Source organism: Cetorhinus maximus, chromosome 24 (assembly GCF_964194155.1).
Source record: "Cetorhinus maximus chromosome 24, sCetMax3.hap1.1, whole genome shotgun sequence".
Taxonomy (NCBI): Eukaryota; Metazoa; Chordata; class Chondrichthyes; order Lamniformes; family Cetorhinidae; genus Cetorhinus; species Cetorhinus maximus.
The window spans coordinates 44,841,690-44,857,300 of record NC_135902.1 but is presented as its reverse complement, the minus strand read 5'-3'; the positions used below and the strand labels follow the sequence as shown (position 1 = coordinate 44,857,300).

The 15,611-nt window shown below is 42.8% G+C and overlaps 1 protein-coding gene across 1 annotated transcript in view; it reads right to left on the bottom strand.

The window, feature by feature from the left end:
• Positions 1–15,611, bottom strand: part of LOC144699540 (dynein axonemal heavy chain 17-like) — a 785,608-nt gene that overhangs the window by 357,221 nt on the left and 412,776 nt on the right. Inside the window, 2 exon segments of the mRNA XM_078570587.1 lie at positions 4,134–4,238; positions 10,873–11,029. Of these exon segments, the coding sequence (XP_078426713.1) occupies positions 4,134–4,238; positions 10,873–11,029 (262 nt within the window).

The following is a 15,611-nucleotide window of genomic DNA, read 5'->3' as shown; positions in this document are numbered from 1 at the left end:
GAACAAAGAAATGGCGGAGGAACTGAATAAGTACTTTGCGTCAGTCTTTACGGTGGAAGACACGAGTAACATCCCCAAAGTTCAAGAGAGTTGGGGGGCAGAGGTGAGTATGGTGGCCATTACCAAGGAGAAGGTGCTAGGAAAACTGAAAGGTCTGAAGGTGGATAAATCACCTGGACCAGATGGATTACACCCCAGAGTTCAGAAGGAGATAGCTGAAGAGATAGTGGAGGCGTTAGTGGTGATCTTTCAGGAATCACTGGAGTCAGGGAGGGTCCCAGAGGACTGGAAAATCGCTAATGTAACCCCCTTGTTTAAGAAGGGAGTGAGGCAAAAGACCAGAAATTACAGGCCGATTAGCCTGACCTCGGTCGTTGGTAAGATTTTAGAGTCTATTATTAAGGATGAGATTTCAGAATACTTGGAAGTGCATGGCAAAATCGTGCAAAGTCAGTATGGTTTCATCAAGGGGAGGTCATGCCTGACAAATCTGTTAGAATTCTTTGAGGAGGTAACGAGTAGGTTAGACAAAGGAGAGCCAATGGATGTTATCTACTTGGACTTCCAGAAGGCCTTTGACAAGGTTCCGCACAGGAGGCTGCTCAGTTAGATAAGTGCCCATGGTGTTAGAGGCAAGGTACTAGCATGGATAGAAGATTGGCTGTCTGGCAGGAGGCAGAGAGTGGGGATAAGGGAGTCCTTCTCAGGATGGCGGCCGGTGACTAGTGGAGTTCTGCAGGGGACAGTGTTGGGACCACAACTTTTCACTTTATACATTAATGATATAGATGAAGGAACTGAGGGCATTCTGGCTAAGTTTGCAGATGATACAAAGATAGGTGGAGGGACAGGTAGTATTGAGGAGGCGGGGAAGCTGCAGAAGGATTTGAACAGGTTAGGAGAATGGACAAAGAAGTGGCAGATGGAATACAACGTGGGGAAATGTGAGGTCATGCACTTTGGTAGGAAGAATAGAGGCATAGACTATTTTCTAAATGGGGAGAGAATTCAGAAATCTGGAGTGCAAAGGGACTTGGGAGTCCTAGTCCAGGATTCTCTTAAGGTTAACTTGTAGGTTGAGTCGGTAGTTAGGAAGGCAAATGCAATGTTGGCATTTATTTCAAGAGGACTAGAATATAAAAGCAGGGATGTGATGCTGAGGCTTTATAAGGCTCTGGTCAGACCACATTTAGAATATTGTGAGCAATTTAGGGCCCTGTACCTCAGGAAGGATGTTCTGGCCCTGGAGAGGGTCCAGAGGAGGTTCACAAGAATGATCCCAGGAATGAAAGGCTTAACAAATGAGGAACGTTTGAGGACTCTGGGTCTATACTCGATGGAGTTTAGAAGGATGAGGGGGGATCTGATTGAAACTTACAGAATACTGAAAAGCCTGGATAGAGTGGATGTGGGGAAGATGTTTCCATTAGTAGGAGAGACTAGGACCCGAGGGCACAGCCTCAGAGTAAAGGGAAGACCTTTTAGAACAGAGATGAGGAGAAACTTCTTTAGCCAGAGAGTGGTGAATCTATGGAATTCATTGCCACAGAAGGCTGTGGAGGCCAGGTCATTGAGTGTATTTAAGACCGAGATAGATAGGTTGTTGATTGGTAAGGGGATCAAAGGTTACGGGGCGAAGGCAGGAGAATGGGGTTGAGAAACTTATCAGCCCATGATTGAATGGTGGAGCAGACTCGACAGGCCGAGCGGCCTAATTTCTGCTCCTGTGTCTTATGGTCTTATAGTATGCTGGGTAAAAGAATGTCTACCAGTCTTCTGGCAAGTGCAGGTGAGATCCACCTGGGAGGTCCAGGATTGGGTATGAGCCCAATTCGCGAAAAACACATGTTGCTTACAATTGGAAACAGGCTCCTTTGCAATGGAACTGAGAAGCACTCTGAAATTTTATAAATGATCTGATGTTGGTCTGCACTGCACACCCACTGCCACCACCCTCATCAAGAATTTAAATTGCATCCATAGTAACAAAAGGTAATACTGAAATGAAGGAATTTCCCCTGACCTTTGCTTCCCCAGTTGCCAAAAGCAGAGTTGCCTAATATGATTAACCCCAGTACTTACGCTGGCAATAAAGTCTTTTGAATTTTTAAAAGCAACTTCACACCTCTACAAGTAAGAGATTATCCATATTGCTGTAAAGGAATAGAGGCCTCCATCTCCATTCATCTCAGTGCAGAGCCCTTGGGATCAGGTAAGGCTTCTTCCAACTCTCAAAGAGCAAACTGAGTATTACTATTATTATGTATTTTCCTTTGAGTCTAGGCTTATTAAAAACTTAGAAATTCTGTGAACTTCCTGGAGTGAAAGTCGAAAATTTCTAGTTTCTTTCCCTTCTAAAGTACAAGAAGTTCTAGCAGAAGTTGAGATGGGTAGAAACTATACCAACTCAAAATGGTAGATGCAACAAATGACAGCATACTAATCTATCATATAACTTGACCCCTCAGCAATTATATATTTTATAATTGCTCCCAATTTATCAGCCCTGTATAAAGGAAACTGATTTTTCGATTTTGACTGGCATAAATTGAGTTAAAAAGACATTGCTGTGCTGCTAAGAAAAAAATGTAGAAGCTGCCTTTCAGCAGTTCCTGGCAGAAAAATTGTTTTTTTTCACATTTTTAAATTAAGCTCTGCCTTTTGGATGTTTCCAAATATGTCCTGATGGAGGCAGCCTGGAGCAGGATGAAGAGAAAGACATGCAGGATAAAACTATGTCTAAAAAGGAGCCAAAATAGAAGGTACCCTTTCACCAGTGTCTATAGATCAGATTTGCTTATGGGTTCAGCAGGGAGGCATTCTAAGCTCTCTGTCGGGTGCACAGAATGTGTATCAGTGAATTGGTTGCTCATTTTATGATTCCTCAGGGAGTTTGGACTGCCCAGAGTAAAGCAGATGTTGAACCTACACGTCAGTAGTTTTTTCAGACTTGGATGTGGCTAAATGAACAGCTGCTACAAAAAAGCTATGTTTTGTTTTTCTTTTGAGATGCAGCCTGAACAAACAGAAACTCTTTCAGCTTCACAGCACTCCTGAGAACCACTGCTGACTGCAACTGGCCCCATTCCCATTCTCTTCTCATCAAAACATATCTTTGAGCCAATGAGTCAAGCGAGCTGAAATTGATCCTTATAAAATGGGCAAACTGTATATGGATGAAAGATGGGCGCTGACAGTCCATCCAAATAATGCCAGTGAGGCCTGACAACCAATTTTAGTCTGGTCTCAGGCTTCTCAATTGGAACATATGCTTCCTTTTTGCCTATTTCAGAATCAAAAATGTGGTTTAAAGAATTTCTAGCTGTCAGACATTAAGGACGGAATTTAATGCTCACGGCGGTGGGCCCATCCAACAGCTAGAGAGCCAGCGGCAATCCCATTCTGTGCCCTGACCTGATTTAGCGCAAATCAGGCACCTACCTGGTTGGCTTTGGAGTCCTTATTGTCTTCAGGGCCGATGTCCAGTTTCTGACAGTACAGGCAGCGCCACTGGGTGCAGTGGCCAATGTCGATACTGCAAGGTACCCAGACTGCAGGATTATCACTGGAACCAGGAGTGAAGGTAGGTAAGGTGGGATTGCTCGGGCCACTGGAAGAGGACGTTGTGAGGGGAGGAGGGTGGTTAGTATTTAGGGTGAGTGGGGATCTTCATGGATGGTCCATACCTCTGGTGGGTCTCTCCATTGAGCATGGGCTACCTAAATAGAAGGGATGCATTTGCCAACACCAGGCCGATATGGCATGGCTACAGCAGCCATTCAATGCCAGCGGCACCAGGATGAGGCCCCTAGGTGGCTCCTTTGTGTCCACTTAAGGGCATCATTTGGCTTCTAGGCAGGAAGGCTGTTTCTGATCCTTTCGCCTGGGACTTCATCGGCGATGGGGTCTTCGGCCTACAACTTCCCAGCCAATTATGCACTCCCCCAGTACACCCCCGGGTGGAGAATTAAATTGTGCCCTTGGTGTCAAAGCATAAAAATGACTATGAGAGTGATTTTCCACAAACTAGAGTACATTTCTATTGTAATGTGGAAGTTGAACAAAAAGAGAAGAATTATAATTTATGTTGCTATCCTTCATTGTGGAGGGACACTTGAAGATCTTTAAATTACCTGCACTGCAATCACTGATAAAACTTCTACAGAGATTCTGTTGAATTCATCAAAACAGCCCCAGGCTCCACTTTGTGCCAGTCCCTTGTAGATATTCCCACAGGACTATAAGGTGAAGAAAGATCAATCTTTAGAAATATTAATATACTTCTAGGGGTAAAAACATAGAAGCTGTTATGGAGGAAACTATAAATATTAAAAGTGAAAATACATAATATTCAAAATCTCCAAACAATTCAAATAATTGAAGTTCCTATTTAAAATAAAGTTTACTTTTTATTTTCTTTTTTTAAAAAAGTTTTTGTCACACTTCATTTTCATAAGCTGTAGACATTAAAACTACATCTGTGAAACTTAATTTTAAGAGTAATCTTGTTTATAGTACAAAGTATCTGTGCCTTTGAACTGCTAGTAAGTGTATTTATTTTACTATTACATTTGCCATTGCTGCATCAAAGTTTTTTCTAAACATGCGCCTTGCTTCATTTTTCAGAGTTGAGTGATGTTACAATTGTAAGACTACCAGAGAGATCCGCAGACAGTTAATGGAGATAACTAAAGAAAGAGAACTGATACAAAACAAAATGACTCAAATGTAGGGGCAATGTTAAACTAACTGCCATGGGTGGCTGATCCAATCAAGTCAGTTTTGCAATGCGAAGGTTAGACTAAAATGATATGGAGCTCATAGAACAGTGAACATTTCAACATTTTTTTCAGAACATTACAAAAACGCAAAACTCGGTTTGGACCAAAGTTAAAGACATAAAAGACTTTTTAAAAACTGCATATTTCTTTCTGGATTTTCTTTAATGGTAATCAATCCCTCCGATTTATGTTCTCCCCTTCTCAGCTGAAGTCTTCTGTAGGACTAGAACAGATCCACTGGACCTATTGAGTCTGTTAGGAACTAGAGATAGTTTAAGTAAGTTATATGTGTATTTGTCTGTTAGGAATAAGTTAAATCTTTAAGTTTGGGTTTAATTTGTGTTTCTGTATTGGCATGTTCAGAAAGGGGGAACTTGAGTTTTGGTCTCACTTTAAAAGATGCCTGCATTCTTAATGAGGTTTTATAACTCTCGAAGGGAAGTTAAAACAAACACAAGGTAGAAAAAAACTGTGTTGTTGCCTAGCAACAGGGGTCCAGAGAGAGGGACCCACAGACACAGAAAAATCGAAAACAGTTTGAGTTCAGTTAGTGATTATGCTCTAAGATTGGAAGCAGCTGCCAGGAGAAGCTGGACACAGGAGAGGGAACTGCAGGAAGCAGGTTGCAAACACTAAAGAAGAAAGTCTCCAAAACCAGGGAGTGGAACAGGGAAGGTCCCATGAGGACAGTCTAGCCAAAGGAAGAACAGGAATCTGAAAAAGGTCCTGTTAAGTGAAGTCAAGAGTGAGAAGCAGAGGAAAGCTCCAAGCTTAAAGGGAGAGAAAGCTGCAGGACATGGACTTAAAGTAAAATAGGCTTGCCAGAAACCAGAAGATCCAAAGAGACAGCTGAAAATCTGTAACTCTTTACTATGGGCATGTGAAGCAGTGGAGTTCATTGGCATGGCTGAGCATTTGAGAGAGAGTTTGTGGAAGGCAAAGCTTGAATGCACATTGCGATCCAGGGGAGATGAATACTGGAAGAATGCATGTGGTGATCCAGGGGAGATGAATACTAGAATAAGAGTTCAAAACTCTGGAGGTGGTCCCTTGTGGAAGGCATCCATGAGAAAGCATCATTTGATAGAAGATTCCAAAGCAGGTTCTTCAAGAGTGGAGATTGGAAGTGGAGACCAGTTGGCTCATGGTGTGACAAGTGTCTGGGGGGAGTTGAGGAGAGATCCATAACCTTTGATTGGGGTGGCACCTGTCACCTGGCTTCAGGGTGTTGTGTGCCTGACCACAGGTCGCCTATTGGTTTACATGAACAATGTACTTACTGTGAACCTTAGAGCATAAGATAGCTTTTGTAAATGGTGTTATCCTTACGAATCTGGATATATAGTAAAGGTATAGTTGTGGGTAAAGGAGTGTTGAAATATAGTTCATCTTTTTTTGTTTAATAAATGTTTTATTCTTTTGTTATAAGTTCATCAGCTGACTCCTGTGGCTCTGTTCGGTAGATGCCCTCCACGTTTCTAAACAAAAAAGTTAGGATCTATAAAACCAGGTTCCACCCTGGGATCTGACTTGTCCAGCAGTATCATCAGCTGGGATCATAACAAGTTGCACACATAGAGGAAATCCAGGAATAATCTGAGCATACTTCCAAAGGTAGGGTGGAAGACACACAGCTCCCCCTCAATTTCAATTTGGGATATAAGCCAGGATTTTCACCTGATCATGTAGGCTCCTTGGAACTTTAAAAAGGCTGGGTGGGGCACGGATTTGGAAGTCCCATCCACTGTCATTTCTGACGCCCCATTTTTGTGGGTATGGGAAAGGCGCAGGGTGTGACTCACACATGAGGGAAACACAAACTTAGCAGGGGCATTTGAACTCAGTACTGATCCCATTTTTGCTGTGACAAGGGCCTTAAGCCAAAGTCTAGGAGTCACAAATTTATGGAGTAGACATAATGGCTCTTGAAGGGTGGATGAGGTTTGTGGGACTGTCATGATGTGAAGTTATTTAAATGCTCAACCCTTTAAAAATTAAAAAAAAGGCTGCCTGTGTCAATGATAGTTGAAAAAACTGTTCTAGCAGTTATAATAGCTGTTTGTTGACTTTGGTCTAAGGGCTCTTTAGAAATGCTTGGCTGCTTTCCACAAGCTATAATTATCTCAACAGATTGGAGGGGGTGGGGTGGTTCTAAGTTCACAGTTTGATTGACAGCTTGAAGAGTTATTAAAGGATTAGTTGTCTTTGATATGGGGTATGAATAGAAGTTTGTTTTCATAAGGGATTAAGCACTTGGGGTGATTTTAAAGTTTTGAATAGGTTTTCATGAATGGGAGTTTTTTTTGAGTAAAGTGCAATGAAGGCTGAAATAGACCTTTATTTTATTTCATCTCAACATGGCTCCTGAGGTATGCCTATCATGGATACTCGGTGAGTTGGAATGGAGGGTGTAAGGGCCAAGGGTGAGGGGCTGGGTTGGCATGAGTTGCTTTGAATTGGTATTAAGTTGCTATGGGGACTATAAGGGGCCATGGGTTGATGTGAGTTGGCATGGGGTCTATAGGAGACCAAGAGAGTGAGTAGGGGCATGGATTGGCATTAAGTTGGCATGGGGGCTGTAAGGGGCCATTGAATGGTGGGGTCATGAGTTGGCATTAAGTTGGCATGGGGGTGGGTGGGGAAGTGTTGACATTAAGTTGGCATGGGGGAGGGTGGGGAAGTGTTGACATTAAGTTGGCATGGGGGCATGGAGGTGGTGTGGGTGATAAGTTGTGAGAGCTAGGGAGCCTCAAATGTAACAAAACAATAGGGACAACGTCCCAGGGGACATGCCTCGGTAGTGAAAATCCAGGCTGTAATACTCCTGAGGGAAAAACTGGTGGATCCAAGATCTGACAGACTCATTTCCCCACCTCTTTATTTCAACACTTTCCAAATACAAGAAATTCAAATTCCCTAGGGTCTTTAATATGGATTGAAATTACAAATCATTAGAAGAAACAAGAGTTAATCAAGATTGGTTAGCACCGATTTTTAAAATGCAGGTCATGTTCTATCAATCTTCTAGAACTTTAAGCAAATAACAGAGTTAAGGAAATGCAGATAATAGGGTTTATATAGATTTTCTAAAAGTACTTAATAACACATAATTGAATTATAGCAAAAATAATGATTAATGGAATTAAGGGAAAGTTGGTATACAGGTATAGAGACACTTGGAGTCCTGAAAGCATAAAAGAAAGGTTTTTGGACTAATGAATGTTGCGAGTGGGGTTCACTGGAATCTTTATTAAGTCACTCTTTTTATTCTATACATCTTAATGATCTGAACTTAGGAACTGATGAAGCAATTTCCAAATGTATTATAACATTAATTTTAGCAAATTGTGACAACAATTCTGTAACACTGCTGGGAGCTATGGGTACCTAATAAAATCTGCATAGGTGATGGATGTTTAATTAAGTAAAATGTAAGAAATGTCTTGAAAACAAGAATAAGCAAAGTAAAAATACATAAAAGGTAGGATTTTAAATAAAGTACAGAAGGAGTGAGATCTTGGTGTACAAATATACAGTAGTACAAATAACTAAGTGGATAAGATGATAAACGGGTTCCTTGGTTTTACATATAAACATACCAAATAAATAACCAAGGAGTTAATGTTGAATTTACAAGGTCTGATCAGATAGGCCACAGTTTATAGCAGGCTTGTCTAACCTTTTCACTCGGGGGAGGGGGGGCATATTTGCATATTTTTCTTACTCACTTTTTTTTATCCACTGTGAATGTGTGTGTGTATATATATGTGTTGGTATGTGGTGGTGAGAGTGAGTGAGAAACCTGAGACTGGGCATAAGGCAGACTCACACTCACCCCCACACACTCACTCAGTCTCTCGCACTCACCCCCATACACACACAGTCACTCACTCTCACTCTCATACACACACAATTAGAGTGGAACTGTTCCAGGTTTGCACTAAGTGTGGTAGAGGGCCGAAAAAACAATGTTTTACTTGCCAGCCGCAATGGACACTTTTCGCACTGTATCGACCCAAGCCCGTCGTATTAATTATGCGTACCCAGGAAACATGCCATTTCGATGGCGGGCAGGCTCCGATTCACCTGCCATGCCATCACCTCACTGCTTCATCAAGTCAGACACCACATTTAAAGTACAGCCGCGCTCAGTGCTTCCAGCCCAGGACTGCAGCAAAGAAGACATGGCCCCGAAAGGCAAGAAGACTGCAGCCCTCGAGTGCTTTTTGGATGCCATGGTGCCTGCTGTGATGTCCTCTACCCCTACTCTGGGGGCAAGAGGGACAGCAACATTACCACACCGTTTGGTAGGCGATGACAGTGATGATCAGTGCCAATGCTGCATGGAAGAGGTTAGCCATCAAATGCAGGAACAGGATGAATGATCGCATCCGTGCAGCCAGGGTATGGCAACCATCTCAACACTCTAAACTCACACACTCAAACCCATCACACATTCACTGGCATTTCACTCACTACCAGCTCAAGGGACATCGCCACCCATTCTCACACACATACCCTCACATGTCCATCTGGCCTCATCTCCTCTGGAGACTGCCTCCTCAGTCAGCCCTCACCATCTTGAGGCCACTTGCACAGATCAACATGTGCCCCCACACACACCCTGGGAGACCCTCCTTCCCCAGTACAGTCCCCATCCTGCAGCCTCTTCCCTTGCCCGAGGCCACTTCTTTCCCTTTCCCAAACAAGCCCTAGCCCTGCATCCATTGAAAAGTCTCCCACATATGGCTGATCTGGTAGGTAGAGACCTGCCTGCGAGCCCCCTAAAAGTGAAGCAGTGCTGTCTATGAAGCCTGGCGCTGATGATTGTGACTGCTGACTGAAGCAAGGTAGGCTAATAAACCTTGAAGTCCCAAATGAAGCGTGGTCCGCCAAGTGCACGCCTTACATATGCTGTTGTGCAACACGTCGGCAGGAGGGCGGACGATTCAGTGGGAGGGACTTGTCTAATAATGATATGCAGATGTAATATAATGAGGTTCCCAACATCCAATGGTGGGCTGAGCCGACAATCACAACTTGATTTCACGCCGTCGTGAAACCATTCATACCATATTGTCCGCTCATGCCACCGAACACGCCTGACACCAGCGGGCACAGAAAATCCTGGCCTTTATCACTCACCCTCACTCCCACATACTCACCACGGCACCGTCTCCTCCTCGGGCCCGCCAAAACGTCATTCTCCCAGGTCTGAAATGACCTCATCCTCCCCAGGCCCGAAGTGACCTCACCCTCCCTGGGTCCAGTGTACTTGGCTCCCCAGGATCCAGCCCCACCATACCTTTGCTTCCCTCGGCCTGGCAGCCCTCAGCACAATCACCAAGGTTGGTGTTCACTGATCCTCCAATCAGAGGCAGTTTCTCTCCCTCATTTGCTGCTGATAGGCTCACTGGTGAGCCTATCAGCAGCAAACGTGGGAGAGAGCTGGCCTGTGATTGGAGGAGGAGCTCCATGCAGAATCTTCCAATGAAACTCACCTGTTTGACCTTAATTTTGAAAACTAACTCCAGGGGCCACATCAAGGGTCTTTGTGACCCGCATCCAGCTCTTGGGCAATAGGTTAAACAAGCTTGGTTTTTTGCATTGTGCAGAGTGTTGGCACTTCTTGTTGGAAGGGCATAAAAGTAATGGAAAGGCTTTAGGATAGATTCTCCAGGATGTTACCTAACATGAGTAGCTGTGGTTACTGGGAGACTTGAGAAGTTAGTTTTCTTTTCACTAGAGCCAGAAAGAAAATAACAAGAGGACTTAAATTTACAATAATCACAAGAAGCACTAAAATGGAAGTTAAATATATATATATATATTTACACAAATTGTTAGAACGCAGAATTCTTTGCTGCAATTTTTCAAGCAGAATACATATGTTTTTTTTAAGAAGTGAATTAGATATTGTAGTTGTATGAATCAGAGGAAATTAAAGTGTACTGAGATCAAGCAGGAAAATTGGATTAGACAAGATATTCAGAGAAAAATGGCACACAATTGATTGGCCAAATGGTCCCCTTTCTTTGTTGTAACATTCTCTGATTTCATGAAACTGCAAGCAAACTCATGTTTTTCTTACTTTGTAGTCCATTTGTTCTGAGCAGTTGAAAACATACACCATTATACCGAAACCTCTGCCCAAATCTTTGGTCGTCTCTGTTTTTCCTGTTCCTGCAGGACCTGCTGGTGCACCGCCCATAATCAGATGCAGTGATTGCGTTAATGTAATATAGCACCTGAGCAAAAAAAAAGTTTTTTAGAAGAATGAACTTGAGTTTCAACCAAAAAATTGACCATATGACAATCTTGTTCTGAGGTTGACGTGCAAACTATCTCAGGTAAAACTGAGACAGTTCAATTGAGCGGAAGATATTCAATGATAAATAATCCATCAGTACTGAATTTGTTCCACCTTTGAGGTAGTATTCTGATAATGTGTTTTGCACAGGTGCCTTCTCCCTCTGTGAATGATCCCCATTCAATAGCACACCAATGAGAACATTGTTTCCATACCATAAAGATTGAGCTTAGGCAAGTGTAATAAATATTAGCCTTTCAGAGAATGCCAAAGGAAATTCCCATTTTCATGTCGACCTCTCTGTAGGCCGCCAGAACAATAACTTGACAAGTAATCAAAATACCTGATGTCACATTCAAAAAATTGCTGAAACCTGCTATGACTGCACCCCAAAGCTCCACATCAGCAGCAGTTTGTTTACATGAGACATATTGGCCCAGATCTTCCAGTCTCCGAATCATTGGAGACCAGACATGTGACTCAAGATGAATTTTGGGACCTCACAGAAGTCCTGACACACTGACCTCCAAGGGGATTACCTGAGAGTTTAAACTTCAGTTGGGCAATTCCCCTATTCCCTTGGACCCTCCACAAAAGTCTTCGACTCTGTGTTAGTGTCAGAGAGTTCAGAAAGTTCCTATGTGCTTACCTAGCTAGTTACTCAGGAAATGTTAGATAAAAAAAATCCTAGTCTAACTCCTGGGTAACTACAGAACTGATCCCCTAATCAGTCAAACTGACTTCCCGATTCCTCCTCAACCGATCTGACCACCCCTCCTGACCCGTCTACCCCTCCTGATCCCAACTACCCCAAGCCCCCAACTAACCTGCCCAACACAACTAAGCCCCGACCAAACCTCACTACCCCCCACCACCCAATAATCCATGACCAGACCTAACAATCCCCCAACCTCCCAACTAACCATTAAATCGGACCCGAATAGCCCCGACCTGACTATTTTTCCCGACATGACTGCACTCCAATCCACCTACCCAATCACCCATTTCATCTACCTGCCACCCTGCCCACCCAACACCCCACCCGCCTTCCACCCTATTCACTTGCCACCCTTACCCATCTGCCACCCTGCCCACTTACTTCATCTACCTACCCACTTACCCAGCCCATCTACCCACCCTACCCTTCACTCATTCATCTACCTCACCCCTTCACTAACGTTCACTAACACTCACACTGGTCATTTAAACTTACCTTATGGCAGCTAGTGCCGTAAAAAGGGGGGGGGTTGTGGCTTGCCTTCCCCAATGCTACAATGCCACGATGGAGTTCTCCTATGGAATGTACACTCTGCATTTCTGGATAAACTGGGCCCAGACGACCTGGTCAGAAATATGGAGTTGTGTTGGGGTGCTAAAAAGTACAGTGCAATGGTTACTGCCACTTCGCAGAAGATCCAGGCTTCAAACGACAGACACCACTCAAATGATTACATCAATATTAGATTACAGTGCATTCAATAGGTGCAGTATGACACACTCAGATGTGTGTTGGCAGCCAAAATCCGAGTGGTAAGATTCTCATACACCTCCTAAATCAACAGCAAGAGTTTTAGTCTGTCTACTTTGAGGGGCACAAATGAATCTTGAACTCATGCCCACCATCTGCAAAAAAATAAACACAAGTAATACAGGTACATAAAAAGGAAAAGATTAGAAAAAACAAATGTGGGTCCATTACAAGCGGAGTCAGGAGAATTTATCATGAAGAATATGGAAACGTCAGAGAAACTAAATAAATACTTCATTTCTGTCTTCACGGAGGAAAATACTAAAAACATTTAATTTTAAATGAGGAACTGCAGGATAGTAATAATAGTAAAAAAATTACTAGAGAAATTAATGGGAAAGATTATATACCCCCTGGACCCAGAATGCTGAAAGAGGTGGCTGTAGAGATTGTAAATGCATTGGTGGTCATCTTTCAAAACTCTGCAGACTCTGAAATGGTTCCTGCAGGTTGAAAGACAGCAAAAGTAGCCCCACTATTTAAGAAAGGAGACAGAAAATGAGGAACTGCAGACCTATCAGCCTGACATTAGTAGTGGGGAAAATGTTAGAAACTATAATAAAGGACACTTAGAAAATAATAGTAGGATTGGGCAGAGTCAATATAGATTTATGAAAAGGAAATCGTGTTTAACAAACCTGTTGGAATTTTTTTTAGGATGTGAGTAGCAGGATAGACAAGGGGGAACTGGTGGATATGGTTTTTTTGGATTTTCAGAAAGCTTTTGATAAAGTCCCACACAAGAGATTGGTCAACAAAATTAGAGCACATGGAATTGGGGGGAATATAGATTGAGAACTGGTTATTGGACAGAAAACGGAGAGTAGGAATAAATGGGTCCATTTTCAAGTTGGCAGACTGTGACTCGTGAAGTACTACAAGGATCTGGGCTTGGGTCCCAGATATTCACAATCCATATCAATGATTTGGAAGTGGGGATTAAAGGCAATATTTCCAAGTTTACAGAAGACAGAAAAATAGGTGGATGAGTGAGTTGTGAGGAGAATGCACAGATACTTCAAGGGGATTTGAAGGGCTAAGAGAGTAGGCAAAAACATGGCAGAAAGTGTTAGAATCACATCTCTCAGGGCTGAAGTTTTCTTTTACAACATGGAAGGATTTGGCATGATCAGGACATCAGAATGTTAACCAGGGAATTTATTTTTAAAGAAGGTCAGAAGTTCACCTTGGAACTATCAACAAGCAGGCATCTTCCAAGAAATCACGTGACCGATATGGTATTTGAGAAGGAATTGTTTGTTCATGCTGAACTGCAAAGCACTTCAATTAATGAAAAGCTGGGAGACAAAAAGGCAATCACATGGGAGGGAGGAAAAAAAACTTAAGTTGTGAAACCTGCTTATTTTGAAGGCAGTTTTGTTTGGAGAACAACTGAGAAAAGGTTACCTTGACTGGCTCCCTCTCTCTACCTTGCCTAAAATTGTGTGTGGATATCAACCTGTAGCCAGAGAACCTACATCACAGTGTAACTAGTTTGCATTTGGACCGGCAAAGCTGAGACCGGCAGTGAGAACTTCCGGGCATCCATCCATCTTCACACGAGAGAACTCCAGGTCGACAGTGTTGAGACCCTGCGGACTTTATCCTTCATTTCATAACGCTCATCCTCCAAAGCCCGTCACTGTAGTGAGACTCTATCTGTTTGTCTTTTTTTTGTGTGTGTGCTGGGGAAATTCTTTAGGAAGAGATAGGTGCTTGCAACTTGTTAAAAGAAATTTTGTTCAATAATAAGTTAATCATTCTGAGTTTTGGAAGAAACCTGGTCACGGTCTCTTTTCTTCTGGGTACTAGAGGTATAAGTACACAATTGACCATTTCGGTAAGAAAATTAAACGTTTAACTTCTGCGAGTAGTGGGGCTTGACAATTCACGCACTCTTCCCATCCCGGATGTAACAAAAGGAATACAACGTGGAGAAATGTGAGGTTATCCACTTTGGTAGGAAGAACAGAGACAGAGTATTTCTTAAATAGTCAGAGGCTGGGAAATGTTGAACTTGGGTGTCCTTGTTCATAAGTCAGTGCAAGTTAACACACAGGTACAGCAAGCAATTAAGAAGGAAAATGGTATGCTGGCCTCTACTGCAAGGGGTTTGAATATAGGAGTAAAGATGTCTTACTGCAATTATACAAAGCCTTGGTGAGGCCTCGCCTGGAGTTGTGTGTACAGTTTTGGTCTCCTTACCCAAGGAAAGATATACTTGCCATAGAGGGAACGAATCAAAGGTTCACTAAATTAAATCCTGGGATGGAGGGATTGTCCTATGAAGAACAATTAAATAGACTGGGCCTTTATTCTCTGGAGTTTAGAAGAATAAGAGGTGATATCACTCAAACGTACAAAATTCATACAGGGCTCAACAGGGTAGATGCAGGAAGGATGTTTACCCTGGCTGGTGTGTCTAGAATCAGGGGACAGAGTCTCAGAATAAGGGGCAGGTCTTTTAGGGTGAGATGAGGATGAATTTCTTCACTCAGAGGGTGGTGAATCTTTGGAATTCTCTGCCCCAGAGGGCCGTGGAGGCTCAGTCACTGAGTATATTCAAGACTGGGATCGATAGGTTTCTACAAAATTCAAACATCAAGGGATACAGGGATAGTGCAAGAAAATGGTGTTGAAGTAGATCATCAGCCATGATCTCACTAAATGGTGGAGCGGGCTCGAAGGGCTGAATGGCCTACTCCTGCTTCTATTCTTATGTTCTTATGCTTCTATGCATGTGATATACAATTAACAGATTCCCTTCTCTTTCTTTAAATAGAAGTTAGAGTTAGTATGTGCAAACAAAATTCCAAAACTAGTGAAATCAAAAACCTCCATATTCTGTACAAAGCATTACATTGCGAGACATCCTTTCTTTAGGACCCGAACAATTTCTTTGTATATGCATTTCCTTTGTAAAACAACCAGATAGTTGATGCACCCATTTAATTTCAGAGATGTCCTTTCTCGCCAGCATTTGTTTCTAGCC